The sequence below is a fragment of the Gymnoscopelus microlampas genome, assembly GCF_963454915.1.
Source record: "Gymnoscopelus microlampas genome assembly, chromosome: 6".
In the NCBI taxonomy this organism is placed as follows: Eukaryota; Metazoa; Chordata; class Actinopteri; order Myctophiformes; family Myctophidae; genus Gymnoscopelus; species Gymnoscopelus microlampas.
Genome location: NC_139943.1, coordinates 22,873,850 through 22,891,667, shown reverse-complemented (window position 1 = coordinate 22,891,667; position 17,818 = coordinate 22,873,850). Strand labels below are relative to the sequence as shown.

The following is a 17,818-nucleotide window of genomic DNA, read 5'->3' as shown; positions in this document are numbered from 1 at the left end:
GTGAAGTCCCGGGAGGTAAAACTCGAAAGGCTGCCTTACAAAAGAAAAGGCCAGTTTCCAGGCGTTTTACACACGGGGCGGATCTTTCATTCATGGAGTTGGGGGCAGCGTTGCCATGTCTGCTTATTATAAGCAACTTTGGGCTTGTTTTTCTGTAAAGTTGCTTGTAAATATTGGTAGTTGCGGGGTGCGTTTTTTGGGGGGGCTTATTTCTAAAGTGTAGTTGTTTATTTGGGCTTGTTCCCTATTGTTGTTTAAACCAGTGTATCAAAAACCCCCAGATTAATATGCATTTGTCCGCAGACCCCCCCCCCCCCATTTGAAAACAATTTATGCCAGGGATCCCCATACAAGATTTGTGTTGTTAAAATGTTTCAAAAAATATTCTTATAAAATATTTTTTCAAATGTTCTTTTAAGATTTTTTTTTGAAAATAGCAGATCAAAAAGCTCACAACATGTTGCATCGTGACGCGTTGTGAGCTTGTAGCTTGTATTTTCAAATAGCCATTGTATGTTTAAAGGGCGAGAAGGGCTCGCTTCTTTGGGCTTGTTTTCTTAGACCTGGTTGCTTATTTCTCACGCAAAACCTGGCAACGCTGGTTGGGGGGGGGGGTGTAGGGGGCGTTGGGGGTGTAGGCCACTCAGTCACACAATCACAGAGATGTTTGAGTTTCCATGCGCAGTGTGTGTGTGAGTCAGTGACGAGTCGAGGGGAGGTGAGCAGCACGGACATTATTAGGCTACTTCTCCTCCACACTGGGGCTTTCGATCATTCGATCACATTGTTGAGCTTTTATGATATATGATCGAGGGTTCAAATCCGGTGTAAACCAAAGACTTTTGGTCATGCAACGCGATTGATCGATCGATCGATCTGAGGAAAGAAGGGAAGTTTTTGATATTACCTGTATAGTAGGAGGCGGTGATGGATTATTCGAAGGCGCAAATGGTGAGTCGGCAACGTTTCCGATCGAGTTTGTTACAGTAAAACAAAGCCAGGGGCGATTAATCTCCAAGTTGGACTGGTTTATTTGCAGCTTCACGAGGAACATAGTTGTTTTTTTTCCGATATTTTAATGTCCAAGTAGTTTTAGAATGTTTCTGAACACGAATGTATGTTACTTTGGTATATTGATCAGTTGTTGTTTTCTTTTGAACTATCGTTCAGAAAGATTTTGGCCTAGCTGCTGCAGTCTACATGTAACGTTAACTGTTCGATTTCAAATGTTCATCAGCTTTCATGAACCTACAAAGCGTCCTAACGTTATATGCTGTTCTACATTCGTTTTATTCTGGATTTATCAATATATTAACGAATAGTTGAACTAATTTAACGTCGCAGCCATCAGTTTTGTTATTGTTATTATTTTTCAAACAGTATTGTATCCACCTGTTGGGTTTTTAGGCCTATGTGTATCCTGAGGGCCTATTTAGATAAATAATAAAATATTATATTTTATATATTATACTATATATTATATATACATAAATATTAATTTAATTACATACAAAGCACATTTGCTCAAGAGATTTTTGTAAATTTGTAGGCCAGGAAGTTGTGTGTATTGTGTGAGTGCAATAATTGGATTACAAAATGTCTGTTTTCCCATGGCTTAATTGACCACAAAGAACCCCACTTCTCTTCTTGTCCATAGTCCAGCTTGTCCCAGGAGGGTGGTCTAGGAGGACCAGGGTGCCACCAGGGGGGCCCGGTTGGAGTGAGACTTGGGGCTGTGATGGAGCACCTTCAGAGGCAACAGGAGGCCAAGCTGGGGATGGACCTTCTTCAAGCCCAGCTCCTTTTCGGCAAGCAGCCTGCTGCAGCTAGGGCCTCTGGGCACAGGCAACAGTCAACCTTCTTGGGAAAAGGGGCCGATGGCAATACTCCTCAAATGGGACAACAATCTATGGACGGCAATGTGAGCAATATGGATCAAGAGTTTGATTACATGAGGGGAGATCACAACTCAGATCAGGATGATGATGATGAAGAAGATGAAGAAATTGCAGAGGATGAAGATGACGATGACATGGAGGAAGGTGATGAGAACGGGCATCATCATCAGGTCATGATACCTCGACTCCCTCAGGTTCCTGCTTGTGAGCCCCGCTTCTCCCTTCCTCCTTATTCCTCCTCGGCCTCACCTGCAAAGCAACTGACCACATCTCCTCCAGTCACTGTGAAGCAGGAGCCAATCACTGTGAAACAGGAGCCAGAAGAGAATGACCTGCCCTCTCCGGTGGGCCAACAATCCTTCGCATCGCCTGGTGGTCTCGCTGACTGGGGCTATGATGAGGTGCTTAAACAAGTAAGCCATTTTTGTTGTTGCTGTAGAATGAGAGTTCAGCTGAGTTTTTTTTAATTGGGTTGTGGCTCCTGAACCGGCAGTATTATACCCAAAATGCATCGTACAAATAGCCAGAGATTTGTTCATCAGGTTGTGTTTAGACAGTACGTTAGATGCGATTAAGTTTAGGTTTGGTGACGGTTAAGGATCTGAGTACAGTGGCCAGTGTGATTGCATTATCTCAAACCCCTCTTTTTGTAATTAGAAATTGGCTGCTAGTTCAAGAACAATGACCTTTTTTAATATGTATTTTTAAAAATGCATTTGTTTGTCAAGCTTTTATTTGCTAATAGGTATATCAAAACATTAAGGTTAGGCGCTCGGGGAAAAGTCCCTGCCCACCACCACGGAGGTTGTGGGTTCGAATCCACCGTGGTGCATCTTGCGTTGTCGGGCGTCAGATACGAACACAATGACCCGTGTTCGGGGGAGGGAAGCTGGGCGGGGAGGGTGATATTGGTCATGGCACGTAATCCTACGGGCTGGGGCGGCACCTGTCAGCGGGGAGTGTTGGGCGGGAGGAGTAGGACGAAGACGAAGGCTCTATGTCCTCCTGGTGGGGGCTCCTCACTGGCAGGTGAGTCAGTAGGATTACGACAGCATTGACAACACAGAAATGTGTGTGGGGAGGAATGAATTGGCATAACTAAATTGGGGAGAAGCCAAAAATATAATTGGCTAGTCTAAATTTAGAAAAGAATGAACAAAACGAAAAAGTTTTAATATCCCATCTGGTATTATGTCATTTCAGACTCAATACAACTCAAGTCAATATATCATTCCATCTTATTTACATGAAGAAAAAGGACATTTCTAGTATCTAGTGTAGTATTCCTCTGTGTGTTTGTGTTCTATCCCGCTTTCATTGTTTACTTGTCCCTGCTGGGATTTCTGCACATGGCTGCTAACATTCAGGCCCACATGTGGAGGAAGGAGTGTGACGCTTTGGCGCAGAGCCCGACACTGACAGCATTGGTTTTGAACTCGAGTCGCCAGTCCAGGATTCCTCCTTCAGCCGGGCTTTACCGTATACTATAATGTCCCTCGTTTTGAGAACACGCGTCTTGGCACTGGCAAGGCAAATTGGTCTTGGCCTCCACCCAAACCTCTCTCCAGAAGAATCGTTAGAGGTTAACATAAATTGAGACCAACACAACAGGATCCATGCTTCACAGTTCACACATATTTAGTTATGAGGTACTGACTAAAAAACTAGAGTGAATGCAAGGCCTTGGACATGTTGAATGTTGTATGTTGAGATGCTCATAGGAGCTATAATGAGGTACATGGCAAGGGTTTTTTATCTAAATCAAGAATCAACTTTATTGCCACATCACAGGGTTTACAGGTGTAAAGAAGTGGGTGAAATCCTTTTGTGTACAAGCTCCATTGTTTTGGTTGTTTTCAGGAAGAGAAAATAAAAAGAGGGGGGGGGGGCAGGGAGAGCAAGGAGAAAATAATCAAACGGCAAAGAGAAACATGTCGATGATAGGAAAAAAACAAAAAATGTATAGACCACCTTACAGTGGATATATGTCTAGTTAGTATAATTACTAGTACTCAAACCTCCAGGCTGCCTATTGACTGTGTGTGTGTGTGTGTGTGTGTGTGTGTGTGTGTGTGTGTGTGTGTGTGTGTGTGTGTGTGTGTGTGTGTGTGTGTGTGTGTGTGTGTGTGTGTGTGTGTGTGTGTGTGTGTGTGTGTGTGTGTGTGTTTTTTCCTCTTTTTACCCTTTCATATGGAGGCTTCTCTGATTGGTTGTACTGTATGAGTCACCCCTACCCTGGCCCCTCTTCTATACATTGTGATTAATGAGGCCAGTGGAGTCGGACAGAAGGACAGTGGTGTCCGTGGTAGTACTGTATGTATATCTCAGTATACTGCAGGCAGCTACACAATTTGGATTGTTCATTTAACTATGAAAGGACCCTTAAGGGCCAATATTCACACTATCAAAGTGAAATTACAGTGTTAGCTTGTGGTAGTTTATTAGTTTATGGAGACAGATGTCTAACTGGGAAACAGTCATTTAGCACAAACAAACAGTTCTGCAGAAGTTACTTTACTTTATTACTTTATTAAGTAAGATTTGAAACATTCCATTTCAGTTTTTGGTAATTACAGTCTACAGCAAAATCTTGTAGTTCCATCTATATCATGTTCTTACCAAAATGAAAAGTTTACTGTATCTTATCTTCTATGCTTTTTCCTTTATGTTATCTGGTCACGGGTGAGGAGGAGGAGAACATATTATTATGATGTTATTGCCTGCTATTCTCTATAACTCAAGTATTTGCAGATTGGGGAGAAGTATCACAATTTTCAACAGAAAGGGAAGCATCAGCACATTAGCATACAACATTAGTATGAGTATTTAATTTGCTCCCCCCCCCACCACATTCATTGCATTTAAACATCTGTCCATTGCCTTGATATTTAAACCCTTGTAGATCCATAATAACCAATCACTGCTGACCTAGCTGTATCTCATTTGTTCTCCTTGCATTATTTAGCTGTTGCCTGGCAACACTTAATGGTAGCTTGACTCAGCTGCAAGTAATCAATAGATTCCACTGCTATTAGGAATGCTGTGGGAATGCCTCTATTTTCCTCAGCACATAGTAAATTTAAGAAAGAAAGAAAAAACTTTAGAAAATACAGTAAAATGCAACCTTAGTCATTCTTTTAGGGATATTGGGTCTTTATATGAATAGAACAAGAGCATATAAATGGAAGTGCAAAATGTACCGAAGACTTAACAAAAACTGAAATGGAACAATGTCTCAAGTCTTAAAACTAGGTATAAAGTAAACCCTACCCCTGTGCAAAGTCGTTTCAGTATAGCACCAGGTCTGGTTTTAATTCTATAACAAATATGGGTAGAAAATTATTTTACAAAGAACAAGCGGTGGGTGAAGCCGAGTCATTTATTTCCCCCTACCAACTAGACTAGAGAAACATCTTACATGGTATCTGTGTTCTCTCTTTGACCATGTAAGAAGGCGTTCTAATGAGAAGTTGAAGGAGACTAAAGGCTAGAGTAATGTTGGTTCTAGCTCTGGTCCATGGTGTTAGGAGTCCTCCTTAATGCTATGCGACTGTACGTTTGTTTTGCTCATTTGAACGGGAACACACTTCATTAAAATGTACAATATGTATGAAGTATGTTTTTTTTTAATGGTGTTGACCAAACTCAGCATTGACTTAACTGACCGAGGCTTTACATTTAATGTTAACTTAGCTATTTATAGCATTAAGTAAGTTCTCTTTCCTGGTTTGGTTAAATATAGATAGACAAGAGCTATTCAATTGAGATTTATGGGGTGGGTATGACCTCTCATTCTTTTATTTGACTGTAATTCACTTCCATTCTCTTTGAACTGTACAAAGTAACATGCTTGAACAATTTGATATGCTGGACATCCATTGTTCAAGCCCACCAGCAACCCATTAATTTCCTTGCTGGGCCAGTAGAAACGGAGCGCCTTTGGCTTGTAGTCCATCCCAAGACACATCAGGGGGCCAGATAATTTATTTTGACTCTTGATTTGGATAAAAAAAAATGTGACGCACTCTTTGGTTCCACTGAAATCTTGAGGGGTATAATTTCACAGGACACGCTGTACTGTTGCTCATTACCAGAGGTAGCATTTTTATCATTTACTTAACTTAATGTTCTTTGTATTAGAACTAACTTGAAGATAAGACCTCTGTTAGTTAACATTGCACTTTTGTGTACTGACCCTGAGACTATTTAATTTGTTTGGACTTAATGCTCATAAAGCACTACCCCATCTAACCATGTGAGTCCAGCTATGCATAAACACAAACTGACTCACAGAATTATTAAGTACATTCTATTCCCACTACATCTAATGTTTTGTTTTTTTGTTTTTTTCTTTACAAACCCCAACTAATTGAACTGATCCCTGAAAATGATCTGGGCTCACATGGTTAGATTGCTGAATGTGCTGTGAGCAATTAACTGAAGCCTCTTTGTTGATAGATCCACAGTAGGTCTCCCTGGCTCATCAATAAGAGGGGGAAGGGATTTATTTTCACTTGATGACCAAAAGACCGGGATGTTTATCTCCCTTCTCTGTCAATAGGCCTGCTGCTGGGGGCCAGTTGCAGTGCCTTTTATTAGAAAGGCTAAGCCACAAGCCATTAGATGTGTCAACAACTCTATCACCAGGGTGACTGCTTTTGTGTGTTTTGTGTATAACACTCCTGTGTGTGTGTGTGTGTGTGTGTGTGTGTGTGTGTGTGTGTGTGTGTGTGTGTGTGTGTGTGTGTGTGTGTGTGTGTGTGTGTGTGTGTGTGTGTGTGTGTGTGTGTGTGTGTGTGTGTGTGTGTGTGTGTGTGTGTGTGTGTGTGTGTGTGTGAGAGAGTGAGTATATAGCATACACGGTTAATAACCAAAGATATGTGTTTTTCAGAGGGAAAATGTTTGCCCTACCTGACTATTCTAGTTGACATACTATAGAAGCTGGTGGAACCTTTAGCCATTTGAATTGGTTCTGCCTGCACAACAACCATTAAGGGGCTTTGCATGGAGTGAAAGCCAATTCTTCTATTAGCTACTTCCAGTGTATTTTATTGCCCCTGGACTGAAATGGCATCATTATGAGCCCCAGTGGGTCTGATCAGGTTACCATAAACCACCTAGCAAATGGAATAACATCTTTAGAGCACTCATTGTAGTAAGAATGCTAGCAGAAGTCTATGAAGTCATATGATTTTGAGTGATCCTAAGGAAGGGCAGCTAAATAAATTACTTACATTTTGAAGCAACAAGTAGAATTATTTATTTCTCTCAAATTTCAATGCAGTAAATCAATCCATTATTCAGTGTTGACTAAGTGGCATGTGAGAGAGAACAATAAATGGGTTAAATATATTCCAGGAATAAATGGCCACAGATAGTTGTGTGCTGAATGGAATGGTCTTTAAAGGTCTTTAAAGGGCAGGTTATCTCAAGTTTAAAATGTACATTCTTACATTATGGGACTGCTTATTGCATGTAAAGTACAGGCTACAAAACTTTCCCTTGGATTTTACAATCTTAGCCTTATTTTAAACATCCTAAGAAAATCAGTGTGTTATGTTAATATAACAGCACATGGGAAAATCACAGCTTGTTAATGGAAAATCACAGACAGAGCCTGTGATTGCAGTTGTTTTAAGTGTGACACCCCCAGTGACTCAGTCAGAGCGGTGTTAACAGCTGATCAAACTCTTCAGACAAGATCAGACAAGTGTGATTTTTCTTGCCACAGTCTCAGGGGCAGGCTCTCCTGTCCATGAGGGTCAACAACAGCCAATGAATTCTCAATTCTCGCTGAATGGACCGTCAACCCATATTTGTCAGGAACCCAACAAAGTGTTCTTGATCCAGGTTTTGTGGTACATCTTACTTATTGATTTTTTTTCTCAGTACAAGCAAGCTATAACAAATAAATTAGCACAAAGGAGCTGCTTGTTCCCCATTTTCTATGTTTACTTTCACGGTGTTCCTCATCTTATTCCATTGTGCTACACATTAATTGGCCACCCAATTGAGGGACGTCAAGGTACTCCCATGAATCAAATAGATGCTGGATTTGTGATGAGAAGTCATGATCAGACCCTTAAATTAGTCACCCCATGAGATTCCTAGTTGTCTCATTGCCTAGTAAGACATTATTTAACCTATTAAGCCCTGAATACTTTGTCATCAAACAACAAATAGCAAAAATAACTGATCTCAAAGCTCTCAGTGTACACTTGATGCATCGTGAGCTTGTAGATCAGCTAATTCTTAATTAAAAAATAAAACAAATTAAGTTGTTTACATTTGTTTTTTTTTCAAATATTTGTGCAAAATAGGGACACCAGGGTTAATGTGGTCGAGACAGAAAGAGCAGCGAGATTCAGACTCTGCAATCCTTAAATGCGACATGCTGTCTGACTAAACGTTGTATAATGTGTACCAGGCATTAGACTGGACATTACAATGCATCTCAGCAGGCTCCTTCCACTCTGTTACACACACTGGTCTCCTACTGGTCTCCCACTGCTCTCCCTTCACATTCTTTAACCTTAAACTGTCACATAGGATGTGCACGGGGTTAGAAAGGGAGGGGTTGTCTCATGTTAAACTGTGTAATGAGTGTTGTGCTTTTCATTAATCTCTCCTTTTTCTTTTTACTGTGCCTGTGGTTCAATTGGCATCTCGTCCTGAATGTATTCCCGCATACACAAGCAGTAGGCTACTAGGCCTTTTACACCATTGGTTCCCACGTTTTCAGCTGAGACCCAAAAGAGAAATTTGATGTCGCCCTGGGACTGGGCTATAGTGAAAATAGCTCATGGCGCGTTGTGACATTCTTTTTAATTTAAATTCTTTATCTATGGAAATTCTTATTTTTTTTATTGTATTTATGAAATTCTTTTGAAAAATGTTAGATTTCTTTATGTATCAAACATTTAGATTTTTTTTTATATTGAAAGTTTTGAAAATCTTTTGAAATATATATTTCTTTATATGTATTAAGCGAAAAAAAAGGGGATATTTACTCGTAATCCATTAAAATGGGTCCACGACCCACAAATGGGCCCGACCCACTGTTTGGGAATCAGTGGTTTACACCAGTGCAACTATAGCAGACCGATCCTCAGGTTGACCAGCTGTTCAACCCTCCAGCACGACAGTGACTTACTGTTTTTTACTGCTGGGAAGGGGAACAGGTTCAGACAGAACAGGTGGGAAGCGCAGATTCCTTATAGTAAAATCCTCAGTGTTCATTTAACGCTGAGAGTGTAAAAACTGAACCAAATGGTTGATAGGTTACATTTTTGCACTCCAGATTAAATGAACACTGAGGATTTTACTGTGCATTGACCTTGAGTGAAAAAGTAACTACTTAAGTAATTACACTTACTGACTGATGACTGATTATGCAAAACGGACTGAGCATGTAAGCTGCTGTGATCATACTTGTCTATTTTTACAATGTTTTGTATATTGCATTTCTTAATGATATATGATGAAAGGTGCTGTACAAATAAAGTTTGTTATTAGTTTATTATTACAATTTAAGCATTTAGCAGACACTATCCAGTATCCACTAGAGCAACTTAGAGATTGTAGTAAGTGGCGTGAACCATAGTCGGCAAGAAGGGTAAATGTTCAGGTAAATGGAGTCGGAAATCAACTGCTAAAAGTACCTAGGATAACAGGTCAACATTAAACCTAGTATCTGTTGAAAACAACATGTATTGCACAGCATGAAAAAGTAACCAACATACACCTGCATAGTATAACTAGCGTCTATCAAAAATGGGTGGTGAGGTAGAGGTGAGTTTTCAAACTGCAGTGAAAAATGGGGAGTGCGTGCGTCTCCAGTCCTGACTGGGGGAGGGTCATTCCACCGCTTGGGATAGAGGGTGAAGAGTCTGATGCTTGGAGAGTCGGCCAGGGTGTGGTAGGGAATGGAGGGACATACATTCTGTGTTTAGCTGATCAAAGAGTGTGGAAATGGGTGGACCATGTCCTGAAGGTAGGGAGTGCCGTGCCCTTAATTGGCTTGTAGGTCATTATCACCAGTGTTTTGAATTGGATGCGGGCAGAAACCAGTTAAGAGAATGCAGAAGGCGGATATGTGAACCGTTTTTGGGAGGTTGAAGACCAGGTCTTGCATTCTGGATCAGTTGTAGGGGTTTGAGTGAGCATGCCGGCAGACCACAAGCAAGGAGGTGGATTTGCAATAGTAAACCTGGAATGGGGGTCAATGTAAACAAACATGAGTATCGTCTCCATTATTCCAATCAGTTATAGACGGAACATAAAACAGACAGACATAAACAGAATGTGACTCAATAGGTTGCATTCGAAGGTTGTGTAAAAACAAAGGCATAGGAAAACAGAATAAACTTCAAGAAGTACCTCATGTTGGAGGCACATGGTTGTCTACTCCCATCACAGGCCAACAGTGGGAGTTGGCAGCAACAGGGACTGTGTTATACATGGGGGAATTGGCAACGACTAAAGTGTGGAAGAAACTTAAAGCAAAGTACCTCATGTCCTCTCCTCCCACCTTCTATGTTCTTTCTATCTTTATGATATTGGTGCACTAGGAATTGAAGTTTCTTCTGCAGGTTATGGTATGAGAGTAGTATACACCAGCTAAATGTCTTAAATGTAATGTCTATTGTCTGTTTACAGAAGGCAAGTGGAGGCTGGACAGAGGAACCTGAAGGTGGAAAAGCAAAGGGTGAACCATCCAGGGACTTTGCCAAGGTCAGTTGTGTCTATTGATTGTATGGAAATAAATGTCTGAAATTAGGCTGGGAGATAGTGAATAAATCAAATGATCACAATATATTTTTTAAAAGCCTCATAACGAAAATGTAATGATATTTTTTATTATTGGTGCTTTCAGAAGATATTGGCACACAAGATGTTTTTTGAGAAACTCACAATATTATGATGACCAAAATCCCAGATAAATATATATATAATATCACTATATCGCCGAGTTCTAGTAGACAACCTGAGACTTGATTAGCTCATCACTGACAATATTTTTTATATCTTAGCTTTATGAACTGGACAACGACCCAAATCGGAAGGAGTTTCTGGATGAGCTGTTCATCTTTATGCAAAAACGAGGTATGTCACAGAATGAGGCCCATTGACTAGCACTGTTGTAAACATTTACATCTGAAATATCTTGCTACCTTTGATTAACCAACAGAAAGATGTCATCATATAGTCCAACCACAGTGCGCATGTGAACATATTGAAATGTCCACAGCTCAGTTGACTAAGTTCTATGGAATCCCCTCTTCTCCACATGCAGCACACACTTAATAAGACCTCTACTCATAACAGAAATACTATGAAAAGCACCTTGCTATTTGTTGCTGGCGCATGTGTTCATTTAAAGTAAGAAGTAATCTTATTCCTCCAACTTGTTGCCCACCCCTCATTAATTGGCTTTATCGCAGGGTTGGTGGGATAAGCTGTCAGTTCTTGCATTGGCATTCTGGTCCTAAAACACCCCCCTCCCCCAACTCTAAAAGCAAAGTGATAACAGAGCAGAACTGTGTGGATTTATCCCCTCCCCCATCCATTTGAAACGAGCTTCATTAGTAACGTTCATCCACACAGATTACACTCTGCCCCACTTGACTTAATCTTAGACTCGAACCCACAGGTGGACAGGTCACAATCCCATACATACATACATACATACATACATACTGTACAAACATAACAGCGCCAGTCTGTCCCTCATTGCTTTATTTTTTAAATCAGAATGTGTGGACAGTAGATGTTCAAACCACTGTGTTGTGTTGGACCAAAGCTTATAAAAATATGAAAAATACATGCTGCCTGTAACCCTGCATGTACTTCCAACAAAGCCTTCTGATGTTCTTTCCGTTTATTCTTATTCTTTTTGTGAATTGTTAAACTTTGATGTTCCACCTCCAGCAAATTGATCAGATCTTTTATGTATTATTATTATTATTACGTGCTTATAAAAGGAGTTGAATTGGCTCCACAAGCCTCCTTCCCCCGTCTCACAAACTCATGCAAGCATTACATATCTATTATTGTGTCATGTCATTTGGTCCCTATTCTGGGCATTTCAAAATATGCAAATATTTTCATATTATGATATTTGCTGAAAATATCTACGATGCGTCACAACTCGTTGTGAGCTTGTAGGTTGGCTATTTTCAGAGAAGGAGGGGGTCATGACGGGGCCAAGTAGACCCCTGGGGGACTCTGGCCCATGAAGTATACATAGGGTTTAAGTGGTTAAATGTACGTAAAACAAGATGACTTCAGCCTGTAAAATAGGCAAAATAAATCTATTGGAGCTGAGAAATGTATCCCACCGATTTCATTCAGGAACTCCTGTGAACCGTATTCCAATCATGGCCAAGCAGATCCTGGACCTGTACAGGTTGTACAAGCTGGTGACAGAGAAAGGAGGCCTGGTGGAGGTCATCAACAAGAAGATCTGGAGAGAGATCACCAGAGGACTCAACCTCCCCACCTCCATCACCAGTGCTGCCTTCACCCTACGTACACAGTAGGTGTCTTTGTAAATCTGCTTTTTAACAAACTCCATAATTAGTAATGAAAAAGTACTGACCGGTTTCCTTTGCTCTCGTCATGAACTTTGGGCTAGCTAGACCTGCACAAGTTTTGACAAACATTTACATAACAATAATATAATAAAATATAAAATAATGATATAATAGATGCAAATATATGTAATGCATAATTAGAATGTATTTATTTCTGTTTTATTGTGGATTCAGTTGATTGCGTATTGTACTTCCCCCTTGCACTCTTTTTTTGTTTTGCTTATTAAGAATACAATGACCTTTTAATATTTTTGAGAGTTTTAAATAGTTCTCTGCTTCTGGTGGCAGCTCACCACAATAGTGATGCATTTTTTTTTCTTTCCACCTTTTTAGGTACATGAAGTACCTGTATGCGTTTGAATGTGAACAGAAAGGGCTGAGCTCTCTGGGCGAGCTGCAGGCTGCCATCGACAGTAACCGCAGAGAGGGCCGACGTCCCAGCTACAGCAACAGCCTGTATCGCTTCTCTGCCTCCCCCACCACGGCTCCACACACCCTGCTGGCTTCTCCCAAGCTGCACACCCCGCCTGGTGGTCACAATGGCCTGAATTCATCACACAGACCCTCTCTCAAGAGAACCACAGGTGGGTGGGTGGGTGGATGGATGGGTGTGCGTGTGCATGAGCGTGAACACTTGAGACTTGTATTAACCCATTTAGACCTGAGGCCGATTCTACAAATGTCTCCTAAAACCTGATGTTGCTATTATCAGTGGTTCTCAAACTTTTTTCATGTCCAAGGACCCCCAAAATTATATGTATTTGGCTGCGGACTTAAATATTTTGTTCCAGGGACCCCCCAAAAGCAAAGATTTTAGTCAAAAATGTTCCCTTTAAAAAAATACATATATTCAAATATTTGCACAAATGTTGAGATTTAAAAAAAATAGCAGATCCACAAGCTCATAGCGCTATGAGCTTGTATATCTGCTATTTTTGAATAGCCCAAACTGTAAAATAATTGTTAAAGTGGTTACACAGATGCATTCCCGGTTTGAATGGTTTAAAATAAGTGTCCTTTGTTGTTTTTCGGAAACATACATTTTCCATCTTTATACTACATCAAAGTAGTGGTAATTGTACTTCTGTAAATCTTATACAGTCTTTCCTCTGAGTGTCCTACACACACACAGGAATGTTTTAAAGATGGTATTGATACAGAAGTTTTAAGTAAAACCTGAATCACGTCCTGTTGTATTTCTTTCTTCTTAAAAACACGTATTCATCTCATTGTTGAGCTATTATATCTGGTGCCAAAACATCACTGTTCAATGTGACTAGCTTGTGATGAACAAACAAAATTAATGTGGGAGACTTGCGCCCTCTGGTGTTTTTTTTTATGGAACTAGAACGGTGCTCAAGCCATTAACAATGCGAGTTGGGAACATAAATCAAGGAGATCATATATTGCGGCAAAAAACATCTCATGTATTCTGCGTATTTCTCCACAAAATGAGGAAATGTCCACAAGACGATGTTGAATGTCTAGTTCTTTGAGATTATTATGTGAAATTACATTTTTTTAAAGAGAAATGTACAGAATACCTAAGGATTCCCTTGAGTGGTAGATGTTTGGTCTCCCTTAGGTTCGGATCCCTGTGTTCGAACTGCAATTACCTCTCTCCGCCGGCAGAGGACGTAAAGCATCTGGATTGCAGCTTTAATCCTCACATTTTTTTGTATCTGTGCATCATCAGATGAGACCTCCACTCCCATGCGACCCAGTGGGCTGCCCAATGCCATGGCTCTGGCACTGGGGCAGCAGCAGCAGCTGGCCCAAGCCGTCACCTTGGAACAACTCCGTGAGAAACTGGAGAGGGCCGCTGGCATGGCCGCCGAGGGTCCAGAAAGGAAGATGGCACGGCTTGCAGAAGAGCAGCAGCGTTTCATGCAGCAGGCCTTACAGCAGAACCTACTGGCCATGGCCTCTCACTTCAACCCCCACCTCAAACTGAACAATGGCCAAGGTAGATCACAAATTACTGCTAATATTAACGTCAATGATGGGAGTGTTTTCCTCAGCTTGTCATGTCTTATTTAACCACATGAACTTTAGCACCCCTATAGCCGAACATTCTGCGAAAGTAGCAAATCTACAGGCTTACAACACATGCTATTGTTTGTATTATTGCTCCATTGTTTTTATCATCCGCTATCTTTAACTTGCACATCGTTCGTTCATTCATTTGTTTTAATTACTTTAGAGCGTGTACAGAACAAATTAACTTAAGTCATTATAATAACTTTTTTTCCTTCCATAGAAAGCAAACAGGACTTGTCTCTGAGCATCTCGACCAATGGAGCGGCCAGCATCAGTGTATCAGTGGAAGTCAATGGGACCATTTACAAAGGTGAGACATTTCAGTGTTAACCACTTAAACCCCACCGTATATACTTTGTTGACAGGGATAAATCTCTTTGCCGGAAATAGCCGTTCTACAAGCTCACAACGAGACATGTTGTGAATGTTCCCTTATTATGACATGCCCAGTATGAACAACATTCTGCTGTGGTCATGTAAACAACACGTGTACAGTAAGACCATTAAGGCTAAAAGGATAACACAAAAAGGATCTGGGAACTGGCCATTGTGGTCCTATGTATTCAATTCATCAGCATAGCATAACAAATTTACACAAACATTCAGATTAATTTAGAAAAAACTTAGTACAGATTAGGTAATAGACCCGTTTCAATAGAGATTAGGTCATAGACCCGTTTCAAAGCAGACATTCTGATGGGTAAACACAACTGAAGGCAGTAACATTCATTGTGATTGTGTTTACCACTGAAACCCCATATACTTCATTGACCGGTGAACCCCCAGGGGTCCAACAACAATATCTCTTTGCAGAAAATAGCCGGATATGCCAAAACATAATGTATAAGTGTTGCCGTGTTGTCTACATGTTTCTAATGTGTCTGGTCAAATATATTTAAACTTTTTTTTTTAATGTATGAATCGCAAATGAACCATACCCATTGACCACACCTTTTGAACTGGCTAATTTAATGCAGGCTCACTGAAACACCTAAGCTTTTCCCTTACTTACAGTACAGGATTTAGGCTGCACCTCTCCTGTATTGAACACCAAAATTATTTTTCCTCTTAGGAATGCTGTTTGCCCAGAGGCCTTCTTCAGCTCCTGTGGTGCCACACAACATAACCCCTGCTGGAACAAGTGGTTTCACTGCCCTCTCTACTGCACACAGCCCCTTGTCTTCATCCTCCTCTTCCTCAAAGGAACCAAATTAAGACTCCTCCATGAGTTATGTACATCCTTATTATTATTATTATTATTATTATATTATTTTTTATTATTATCGTCATCAGATAATATTCTTTGATTTACTGTTACAACACCAAACTCAGCCTCTTAATAGACGCTCATAAGCAGTGCATTCATTTGGAGAAATCACATGTTAACTCATTCAACAATATGATTTTATATATACCGTATATATATCTTTTGTAGTGTTTTAATTTTTTTTTATGTTTGTTTTGAATGGGAGTATAAATTTGGGTGCCGTTTTCTGTAAATGACCTCAGGATTTCAGAATTAATCAGGTGTAGACTCAGTAAAGTTTACCGTAGTGCCTCATAGAAGCTACTTTGAAAATGTAGTGACATTCATGTCAAGAAAGGGCTTTGTTAAGTGCATCTATGTAGCTGCTACTAATGTAGCTCATCAACTGTCAAACTCATAGAAATAGAACAAATAAGCTGTGTAGTGCAGCTAATGAAGACCAAAAAAGCCTTCGTTTTGTTATACCTCTGGCCATTTTTATATACCTCGACCCTTAACCATTTGGTTTGTTTCAGATGGAACACAAAAGTGGCCGTATGTAAAAGCAAGCCATATTTACGCAGCGGGAGGGTATGATATACAGTGTATTGTGACTGTTTTGCTGAAGGTTTGCATTTTGGAAAATAATGACAGAGCAAATGTATATTTCACACTGGCAGTGATTTGGCTGGGCCAAGGAGGATTCCCTTACATTCATTAGCCTGCATGTCAGTTGTCAGCTACTGCTCAATTAATGAATGCAGATGCAAGCTTTCTGCAGAAAACGCATTTTGAATGGAAGTGATAGACCACTTACCTCATTTGACTTTCCAAGTCGGAAAGTAACTTTCTCAGGAATTTCTGCTTAAACAACCAGGGTGAACTCATATGATTGATGTTCTATTTCATGCTGTATTGCTGCTCTGTATACTGTCTGTTCTAATGTTCTGTTATACTGTACTTAAGCTAAGAGAATGTATCTTGAATGACCTCAGCCTTTTGATCAGAAGAGCATTTTGACAATTGGAACATTGAAGCAATTCTACCTCACTCCTCTGGCGGTATAATGTGATACTTAACACAGAGTGTCAATTTGTTTATCTGCTTAATTTGTGCTGAAGAATATTTGGACAATCAAGAGGTAATATCTCTCACTGGAAACGGGCATCTCAGTGATATAGATGCTGTGAAAAAAAAAGTTTGATGTTGGGAGTCTGTTTTGGTCTTTGCCTGTTGTATTTCCTGTTTGGACATGACCATATACAATAAAAGTCTTATGTGTGATGTAGGATTCTTCTTCTGTTTCGTCGGTTTGCAGCTTGATGATTTTGGATCATTTATAAAAAAAAGAGGAAGATTGCGACAGGATAAATATGAGATTGATGCTTTTTAAACGCTGTATCAAGGGGAAATTGTGTGGCTCCAATTGCCCACACGATGGATTCTATAGGTATTTTGTCATGTTTCTCATGGTGGTTGAAGAGAGGTTTTACATTTAGCTACAGATTAAAGTGAGTTATACGACTGTCCCTGTAGTCAGACCCCCCCCCTCTAGTGGCCATCCATTGTATGGAGGTGGCAGGGCAGCTGAATGAATCAATCGATGAGGATCAATATTGGCATAATTGATTATGTGCATGTGTAAATGTCCACTTGGGAGTAGTATTGAAGTAACCTATTCGATGATATTATGCATTCAGGGTGCACTGCAGTCACACCGAACTTAATTTTGCCAATGCGGGCGGATTCTGCCAATGCTTTTCAAAGGGAACGGAGCGGTTTGTTGCCATTAGAGGATTTCCGCAAACCCGCTCTATTCCCATTGAAAAGCATTGGCAGAATCCGCCTTATAGGCAGAATTAAAGTTTGGTGTGTCTGCACCCTAATAACTCATTCATACAATGGCAAGTTTTTAATTCTCTAAAGAACTGCTACCCTTTCCCTGCTCCATCAATCCAAACCGTCAAACTTTATTTGTATGGGACATTACATACATATAAGAAAATGTGCTTTACATAATGTAAATGCAAAAACATTTA

At 40.3% G+C, this 17,818-nt stretch overlaps 1 protein-coding gene across 1 annotated transcript; it reads left to right on the top strand.

Moving 5' to 3' along the window:
• The first annotated feature begins 708 nt into the window (after nucleotides 1–708).
• On the top strand, nucleotides 709–17,025 carry LOC311046742 (AT-rich interactive domain-containing protein 3B-like). Its single transcript, XM_084059261.1, has 9 exons — nucleotides 709–951; nucleotides 1,658–2,311; nucleotides 10,557–10,631; nucleotides 10,931–11,003; nucleotides 12,252–12,435; nucleotides 12,827–13,077; nucleotides 14,190–14,459; nucleotides 14,754–14,843; nucleotides 15,606–17,025. Exons 1-9 carry the CDS (start codon nucleotides 928–930, stop codon nucleotides 15,746–15,748), a joined length of 1,764 nt encoding a protein of 587 aa, XP_083915387.1. The 5' UTR covers nucleotides 709–927; the 3' UTR covers nucleotides 15,749–17,025.
• The last annotated feature ends 793 nt before the right edge of the window (nucleotides 17,026–17,818 follow it).

What these genes read in the sequence shown, in the direction of transcription:
- LOC311046742 (XM_084059261.1), top strand. Translation starts at nt 928, where the DNA reads ATGGATTATTCGAAGGCGCAAATG. An exon ending in CATCCAGGGACTTTGCCAAG is followed by an intron (nt 10,632 to 10,930) that starts GTCAGTTGTGTC and finishes TTTATATCTTAG; the next exon opens with CTTTATGAACTGGACAACGA. An exon ending in CTCTCTCAAGAGAACCACAG is followed by an intron (nt 13,078 to 14,189) that starts GTGGGTGGGTGG and finishes GTGCATCATCAG; the next exon opens with ATGAGACCTCCACTCCCATG.